This window comes from Esox lucius, chromosome 11, assembly GCF_011004845.1.
Source record: "Esox lucius isolate fEsoLuc1 chromosome 11, fEsoLuc1.pri, whole genome shotgun sequence".
Classification (NCBI taxonomy): domain Eukaryota; kingdom Metazoa; phylum Chordata; class Actinopteri; order Esociformes; family Esocidae; genus Esox; species Esox lucius.
In genome coordinates this window covers 47,076,027-47,085,530 of record NC_047579.1, presented here as the reverse complement: position 1 = coordinate 47,085,530, position 9,504 = coordinate 47,076,027, and the positions used below count along the sequence as shown (strand labels likewise).

General features: G+C 43.1%; 2 protein-coding genes across 2 annotated transcripts; one reads left to right on the top strand and one right to left on the bottom strand.

Moving 5' to 3' along the window:
• LOC114840399 (hemoglobin subunit beta-like) lies at nt 1–973 on the bottom strand. Its single transcript, XM_029123609.2, has 3 exons — nt 812–973; nt 439–661; nt 1–246 (listed from the first exon to the last, which is right to left on the bottom strand). The coding sequence occupies exons 1-3, from the start codon at nt 901–903 to the stop codon at nt 115–117; spliced, it is 447 nt and encodes a 148-aa protein (XP_028979442.2). The 5' UTR covers nt 904–973; the 3' UTR covers nt 1–114.
• A 1,225-nt stretch (nt 974–2,198) lies between these two features.
• LOC105027803 (hemoglobin subunit alpha-4-like) lies at nt 2,199–4,154 on the top strand. Its single transcript, XM_013136020.4, has 3 exons — nt 2,199–2,352; nt 2,755–2,962; nt 3,923–4,154. The coding sequence occupies exons 1-3, from the start codon at nt 2,258–2,260 to the stop codon at nt 4,049–4,051; spliced, it is 432 nt and encodes a 143-aa protein (XP_012991474.3). The 5' UTR covers nt 2,199–2,257; the 3' UTR covers nt 4,052–4,154.
• Nucleotides 4,155–9,504: the final 5,350 nt, after the last annotated feature.

The window sequence follows — 9,504 nt, the reverse complement described above, 5'->3', positions numbered from 1 at the left end:
TTAATGTTTTAAAATCTATTTATTTCAATATTTGTAGATATGGCACCGCTTTCAGACGAATAGACTGACATTTGAGTATCATCTCTCTTCCATATTGATGTTGTGGAATGCTGCTCAGTGGTACTGTCTGCCGAGAGCCGAGACAACGACAGACAGGAACTTCTGGAAGGCTTCCTGAGCATCAGCATTGAAAACCGCGGGCCCGAGTTTTGCGGCCACGCACACGGTGATGCATTCGGCGAGGACCTGTGGAATGGGGCCAATAACCAAATGAAGAATCAAATATTGTTATAAGCTTTACATAGCCTACAGCATATGTTGCTTCATACTTGTATGTATATGATGCGCCTCACAGCGTAACATCTAAAATTCCATGTATTACGACTGTGAAAATAGTCCACCAGAAGTAGATATGTTCGTTTAATTCTTAGTACTCACCCTGAAGTTGTCGGGATCCACGTGCAGTTTCTCGGAGTGCATCACACTCAGTGGAGCGTACGTGTTCTTGATGTCATCCAGGTTCCGAACAGCTCTCTCCAGTCCGTTCATCACGGTCCTCCCATGCTTAGCCACGTTGGGGTTACCTGCGATGGCAGCGGGTGTGGACAGGTTACCGAAGGAGCTGAAGTACCTCTGAGTCCAAGGAAACACGATCAGACATCTGAAAATACATTATAAAAACAACTTAAAATGTGACTCCACCATTGGTCTAAACAGAAACAAGGGTTAACACCACGATATGTAAGAAACTAATGCAGTATCCACATGTAATTATTTCGTCATAGCTAACGAAAATACCACAATCATTCACCTGGCCAGTGCCTGGGGTCCGATCTCATCCGCAGAAATCTTTCCCCAGAGGCCAACGATGGCACTACGCTCAGCATCTGTCCAGTCGACCATGGTGAAGTTTGGAAGTTGATTTCTTTTGGTTCTTGCGAAATGTAAAATGTTCCAAAGGATCACTGAATTTTTGTCTCATGGGATGTCCAATTTATTGATATCCAGTATCTCCGCCCTGAACAGAACACAACACATGATTGGATGAATGTGTTAAGGGGCAAGGTGCTTGGGTGTGCCATGAATCGGCATTGTGCCAACTTCGTCGCATCTGTAAAGATAATGCTTGGTCATTCAGGCGTTGCCAAGTGGAAATTATTAATGATGTAATAAACAATTCACAAGAACTGTTGCTTTGACAAATGTCAATGGGGATCCAAATAAAAAGTAGCAACATTTTATACGCACCTGTAATGAGTTGAATACAACAAGTACATGTTTTCAGTCTGTCGTTGCAATAGCCTATTGAATATGTATTGCAATAGTCTCTTCCTAAACCGTTATGCATTGATGTAGCTACTGTAGGTGTGAATATCGATTTAAAAGAAAAAATATGGAATAAACATTTTAACAAAAAACCTATTTTGGATATTCCGCTGTTAAGCTAATAATATTGCATGACACAAACGCCTGTTTTATCTATATATTCAGACAGCCCCACCCATTGGATAATATCAGTCGTCTTATTTAATGATTGATGTAATGCCAGTAGGGGAAAAGTGGCTTAATTGGACAGCCCTTATCAGGGGAATCGGGGAAACTATTTCATTTGGACATAAGCCTATTTAATTAAATTACACGAACTTTTGAAAATTATATGTATATACAATGCACATTGTTTGAATGTTTTGTGATATAACTAATTTACGATTTGAAACTGGAAAATACTTTTCTTCTGCTATTATAAAGCCTATGTTTATATCTGTATATATATATATATATATATATATATATATATATATATATATATATATATATATATATATATATATATATATATATATTTAAGTCGGATTAATACATACGTGCAAACTGAATGCAGGCCAACAAAGTAATTGCTGCCAATTCAATCATATAGTCAAGCTGCTTTCAGAAACAGAGATTATACATTCCTGCTAAACCTTCATTATGAAGGAAATAAGAATGGTTTTGCCTATATGTAAAAACAAATATTAATTACTCTTACATAAATACAAATCTTCAACTTTTGGCAATATGGGAATTGTCACAGTACCATTATTAAAATAAAACAACATGAATCATGCCTTGGAAAAATGCCAAGAAGAGGAGGAGACAATATTTTATCAGGGTGTGCCATCTTTTTTGCCTCAATAAAAACGGCCTCTGTATGATCAAAGCACAAAAGCTTCCCTTTGCAGCATCCTCATTTAAGTGGATAAACGCACAAGACGCAGCTATGAGTCTCTCAGCCAAGGACAAAGCCAACGTGACGGCTATCTGGAGCAAGATCCTCCCTAAATCCGACGACATCGGAGATCAGGCTCTTTCCAGGTAATTACACAATGACTTATAGGCTATTATGTAAACATGTACTCAAAAGATTAATACAATGCTCAACTTCATTTATGCTTTGCATGCGGTAAGCATAAGCTTCAATGTGGTACTCATATGCTTTGAATGCGTCCTCAAGCAATGCCATATTGATATTCAAGGCACATAATGCTGGTTGACCTTTACTCTTAACAATGCTAAATATTGAGTGAGTTTTGTGATAATGGGAGAAGTAGCAAAACTGGACATTTAAGCTTTATAACTGTCCTATTTTCACAGTACTCACATTTTGGTAATATTTGAAGAATTTGAAGACAGTTATTAAGGACCTAGACCTATATCAGCAAGGACGTGCGGGAGCCCCATTTTTTTGTCTAAACTGTTTTCTAATATGTCGGCAAGGATGCTGGTCGTCTACCCCCAGACCAAGACCTACTTCGCCCACTTTGCTGATCTGAAACCCGGATCCGCTGAAGTGAGGAAGCACGGCGACACCATCATGAACAAGATCGATGATTGTGTTAACCACATGGATGACCTGGTTCCTTACTTGTCCAGTCTCAGTGAACTGCACGCCACCAAACTGAGGGTGGATCCCGCCAACTTCAAGGTAGGATTGGAGACAAAACCATGTTTTTAACTGTGCTTCATTTGTATTTTCCTAAATAATACAGAAACAAACAGACCTTTTCAAGGTGAGAAGAAAACAGATTAATCTGTTTTGATACACTCTTTGACATAAGCTCATCAGGAGAAACTGTCTTATCGTTTGAAAACTGTTTATCAAACAGATCACATATTACACAGGTACACGGTCAAACCTATAAGCCTGTGAATTTGTTAAAGGGTGCGCTTTAGGGATCGGTTCTGGGACCATTTCTCTTTACAATCTACATTAATACCCCAAGCCAACTTTCATTTATATGCAGATGATACAGATTTATTGTTTGACACCCTTTCAAATGCAGGCCCTGTCTCAGTTTCAGCTTGCTTTCAGTATAATTCAACATTTAATGAGCTGAAACTTAATACTGATAAAACAAAATACAACAAAAATACATGTTGTTTTCAAACTCAAAGAAAAAATCTATAGATCTTCAATTATGTACTGCGTCTCATGGTAATATAATTTAGTCTGTATCTGTATACAAATATCTTGGGGGTTTTAACTGATTGATTTCATTGATTGACACTCTTTTAAGACATATATTCTACACTTGGTTAAAAAAGGAGGTTAGGGTTGTTATTATTTTAGAAAAAAGGTTTTGCTTTTCTTTTCAACCTAGAAAGAAACTGGTACTTGCAACTTTTATGCTTGTTTTAGATTACGGTGATGTCATGTACATGCATGTTTCTTGTCAGTCCGTATTTAGAGGCCTATTGGTTGTTTAAGTGGTTGATGTATTTTGATTTCCCTATGTTGCGTTGTGTGTTTGAAATGTGTTTATGTTTGTTGAAGCCCGTCTTGCCCAGGACACATAAAAGAGATATTTAATCTCACTGAGTCTTTTTTCCTGGTTAAATGAAGGTTCAATTATTATTATTTATAAAAATGTATTTTACTTCGCAGATCCTGGCTCACAGCCTGCTTGTGGTAGTTGCCGCCTACCTACCCAACGACTTCACCCCAGAGATCCATCTGTCCGTGGACAAGTTCCTGCAGCTAGTTGCTCTGGCCCTGTCCGAGAAGTACCGCTAAACCAGAGTTCAGCTGTCAGTCACCTGAGTCATAACATTCATCTAATGGTGGAACACCTTTGACACACTGACATGAAACCTGCAATAAACAAATGATGACAATATATTTTGTTGGTCTTATTGTGTTTTACACCGTGTCATTTGAATTTAATTGACTTGATAGATTACAGACCCTCTGTTAAGGATCTTTCAAGTTAAGTTACCGTTTAAACTACATTGGAAAATTGAATGGATGCACTTCTTTAGGAGTTTTGGTTCTGACATTACATACCTTGAAACCTTTGTATCCAGTTTTAAAGTCCCAGTGAAAGTGATGCCATAATTTGGCTCTATTGGTTACTGCTTTAGATTGATTTGGGCACAGATCTTTGGATATCTTTCATATTTTCATAAAACCCTTCATAATTCAGAAGGTAGATTAGGTTTCTTTATATGACAATTGCATTGATGATCTGGATATACTTGACTATGAAAACGAGTTGTTAATAGAAAATGTTTGGAATATATTTCTGCAACAACTCGTCTCTGTGAGGTGCGTGGGTAAAGGAGAGGCAACAAAACAAAACCAACAACACCAACGCGAAGAATTACATTTCTACAAGTATTGCAATTTTGCTGGCGAGTGTGTGCGCAATAATTTCCAGGACAAAATAGGTTCATGTACAAATATTGCGTCAACTCCCCCTACACACGCAAACACAAAAACACAAACAATCGAATCCAATGAAGAATGCTTTAAAATATATTTTATTATTTCAATATTCTTAGATATGGCACAGCTTCCCTGCTAATAGACAGAAGTTGGAGTTCCATTTTGATGTCTCTCTTCCATTTTCATGTTGTCAAGTGCTACCCTAGTGGTACTGTCTGCCGAGAACCGACACAACAACACGCAGAAACTTCTGGAAGGCTTCATGAGTGTCTGCATCGAAAACCGAGGGGCTGAGTTTTGCGGCAACGCATATGGTGATACACTCGCCGAGGAGCTGTGAAAACCTGACATAACCGCCTGGGGAATCAAACATTAAAATGTAGGCAATTTCTACGATTGTTTTCTCCAAAATATCAAACAGACTAACTACTCTTAGTTTTTTTTATTCTTATCCATACATCATGACTAACAAACGAGTCAAACGATAGCCTGTGTGTTTTTTGTAAGTAGGCCTACTCACCCTGAAGTTGTCGGGATCCACGTGCAGTTTCTCGGAGTGCTTCACACTGCTAATGAAAATACTACAATCATTCACTTGGCTAGGGCCTGGGGTCCTGGTGAAGTTTGCACCTTAGCTAGACACAGATCGTCCTGATCCAGCTGCCAACCAGGCCACTCCTCCAGCTGCCAACCAGGCCACTCCGCCAGCTGCCAACCAGGCCACTCCTCCAGCTGCCAACTAGGCCACTCCTCCAGCTGCCAAGTAGGCCACTCCTCTAAGCTGCCAACCAGGCCACTCCTCCAGCTGCCAACTAGGCCACTCCTCCAGCTGCCAAGTAGGCCACTCCTCCAGCTGCCAACCAGACCACTCCTCCAGCTGCCAACCAGGCCACTCCTCCAGCTGCCAACCAGGCCCCTCCTCTAGCTGCCAACCAGGCCACTCCTCTGGCTGCCAACCAGGCCACTCCTCCAGCTGCCAACCAGGCCACTCCTCCAGCTGCCAACCAGGCCACTCCTCCAGCTGCCAACCAGGCCACTCCTCTAGCTGCCAACCAGGCCACTCCTCTGGCTGCCAACCAGGCCACTCCTCCAGCTGCCAACCAGATCACTCCTCCAGCTGCCAACCAGGCCACTCCTCCAGCTGCCAACTAGGCCACTCCTCCAGCTGCCAACCAGGCCACTCCTCCAGCTGCCAACCAGGCCACTCCTCCAGCTGCCAACCAGGCCACCACCCTGTCAAGCTGTGCTGGAGAAACACTGAGTCACTTGTACTTTAGCCCAGTTCTCGTGCGACCCTTACCAAAAGCCAGACCAAGGAAAATCCCTGTAAAAGGCAGGAAGAGGAAAAAAAACAGCAATACTCACAGATACACCGGTCAAGATGGCCCTGGAAGACGAGCAGAGGTCTGACAAGGTGAAACAGAAAAACAGTTAGCAAAAGAGAGGTCTTGGCAAGAAACAAGACAAATCAACTCAAACCAAAAACGACCTAGGGTCTCTAAGAAAGTATCAGGAAAGAAAAGTCAGAAAATGCATAACATCGAGCCACAGGACACAGATTTTTAAGATGCTGATGAGAATTTCTGTATTGTTTGCATGGAACACTTGAATAACTCAAAGCCAGAAGAAGATTGGGTTCGGTGTATGACCTGTAGTCTCTGGGCCCACGAAGTCTGCACTCCAGGAGTACCATACATCTGTCACCATTTTGACTCTGATGGAGACTTATAACTTGGCATACACACACTAATGTTTAATTGTTCAAGTTAGTTCACTTTTGCATATTTTGTCTGGTATTAATATCACATTCAAACCTAATATTAGTGTAGAACCTGCAGGCTACTCTGTGTGCCCATTAGGCTTGCACTCCAAGTGTGTCATATGTCTGTCTAGTTTTGTTCAAATGTATTATGTTCAATTATCTCACTACTATAACTGACAGTAACGAAAATACTTCTCTCTCTCTCACAAACACATACACACACACACACACACACACACACACACTCACACACACAAACTGACACACACACACACCTTATGTTAAAAAGTAGTTTAGGTTTTGAATAAAAAGCTTTTAATATAATTTTTTGTCATAATCCTTATTTAATAATGTTACACCCCAGTGTATATCCTAATGTACCATTCCACCTCAGGGTATGCTACAACTGACAAAATCATGCATTTTCTGTTTGTGTTACAGATGTAACAGCTGCCTCATCTAATAGCAGACATACTGTGGGGAGAACAAGTATTTGATACACTGTCTATTTTGAAGGTTTTCCCACTTACAAAGCATGTAGAAATCTGTCATTTTTATCATAGGTACTCTTCAACTGTGAGTGACGGAATCTAAAACAAAAATCCAGAAAATCACATTGTATGATTTTTAAGTAATTAATTAGCATTTTATTGCATGACATAGGTATTTGATACCTCAGAAAAGCAGAACATAATATTTGGTACAGAAACCTTTGTTTGCAATTACAGAGATTGTACGTTTTCTGTAGTTCTTGACCAGGTTTGCACACACTCCTCCATACAGACCTTCTCCAGATCCTTCAGGTTTCGGGGCTGTCGCTGGGCAATACAGACTTTCAGCTCCCTCCAAAGATTATCTATTGGGTTCAGGTCTGGAGACTGGCTAGGCCACTCCAGGACCTTGAGATGCTTCTTACGGAGCCACTCCTTAGTTGCCCTGGCTGTGTGTTTCGGGTCGTTGTCATGCTGGAAGATCCAGCCACGACCCATCTTCAATGCTATTACTGAGGGAAAGAGGTTCTTGGCCAAGATCTCGCGATACATGGCCCCATCCATCCTCCCCTCAATACAGTGCAGTCGTCCTGTCCCCTTTGCAGATAAGCATCCCAGAAGAATGATGTTTCCACCTCCATGCTTCATGGTTGGGATGGTGTTCTTGGGATTGTACTCATCCTTCTTCTTCCTCCAAACACGGCGAGTGGAGTTTAGACTAAAAGGCTCTATTTTTGTCTCATTAGACCACATGACCTTCTCCCATTCCTCCTCTGGATCATCCAGATGGTCATTGGCAAACGTCAGATGGGCCTGGACATGCGCTGGCTTGAGCAGGGGGACCTTGCATGCGCTACAGGATTTTAATCCATGACGGCGTAATGTGTTACTAATGGTTTTCTTTGAGACTGTGGTCCCAGCTCTCTTCAGGTCATTGACCAGGTCCTGCAGTGTAGTTGTGGGCTGATCCCTCACCTTCCTCATGATCATTGATGCCCCACGATGTGAGATCTTGCATGGAGCCCCAGAACGAGGGAGATTGACCGTCATCTTGAACTTCTTCCATTTTCTAATAATTGCGCCAACAGTTGTAGCCTTCTCACCAAGCTGCTTGCCTATTGTCCTGTAGCCCATCCCAGCCTTGTGCAAGTCTACAATTTTAATTGTTAATACAGGTAATGAGTGTAGAACAGGAGGGCTTCTTAAAGAAAAACTAACAGGTCTGTGAGAGCCGGAAATCTTACTGGTTGGTAGGTGATCAAATACTCATGTCATGCAATAAAATGCTAATTAATTTTACAACCATCCCCAGTCTCCCCTATTATAATTTTTGTCTCTGAACAAGCTGATTACTTAGCCAATGACCTTCCTTTTGACATATCAAAAATCAGCTTAGAGTTTTTGTGGTTGTGGAGACAAAAACTCGCGCCTGGGAGGAGTTCGGTGAGGCAATGGAGAAGGACTATCGGCTGGCCTCGAAGAGATTCTGGCAAACCATCCGGCGCCTCAGGAGAGGGAAACAGTGCCCTACCAACGCTGTTTACAGTAGAGGTGGGCAGCTGTTGACCTCAACTGGGGATGTCGTCGGGCGGTGGAAGGAGTACTTCGAGGATCTCCTCAATCCCGTTGTCACATCTTCCATTGAGGAAGCGGAGGATGAGGGCTCAGAGGTGGACTCGTCCATCACCCGGGCTGAAGTCACAGAGGTAGTCAAGAAACTCCTCGGTGGCAAGGCACCGGGGGTGGATGAGATCCGCCCTGAGTACCTCAAGTCTCTGGATGTTGTGGGGCTGTCTTGGTTGACACGCCTGTGCAGCATCGCGTGGCGGTCGGGGACAGTGCCTCTGGGATGGCAGACTGGGGTGGTGGTCCCTCTTTTTAAGAAGGGGGACCGGAGGGTGTGTTCCAACTACAGGGGGATCACACTTCTCAGCCTCCCTGGGAAAGTTCATGCCAGGGTACTGGAGAGGAGAATACGGCCGATAGTAGAACCTCGGATTCAGGAGGAACAGTGTGGTTTTCATCCGGGCCGTGGAACACTGGACCAGCTCTATACCCTCTACGGGGTGCTGGAGGGTTCATGGGAGTTTGCCCAACCAGTCCACATGTGTTTTGTGGATTTGGAGAAGGCATTCGACTGTGTCCCTCGTGGCATCCTGTGGAGGGTGCTTCGGGAATATGGGGTCCTGGGTCCTTTGCTAAGGGCTGTCAGGTCCCTGTACGACCGAAGCAGGAGCTTGGTCCGCATTGCCGGCAGTAAGTCAGACTTGTTCCCAGTGCATGTTGGACTCCGGCAGGGCTGCCCTTTGTCGCCGGTTCTGTTCATAATTTTTATGGACAGAATTTCTAGGCGCAGCCAGGGGCCGGAGGGTGTCAGGTTTGGGGACCACAGAATTTCGTCTCTGCTCTTTGCGGATGATGTTGTCGTGTTGGCCCCTTCAAGCCAGGACCTTCAGCATGCACTGGGATGGTTTGCAGCCAAGTGTGAAGCGGTGGGGATGAGAATCAGTACCTCCAAATCCGAGGCCATGGTCCTCAGTCGGAAAAGG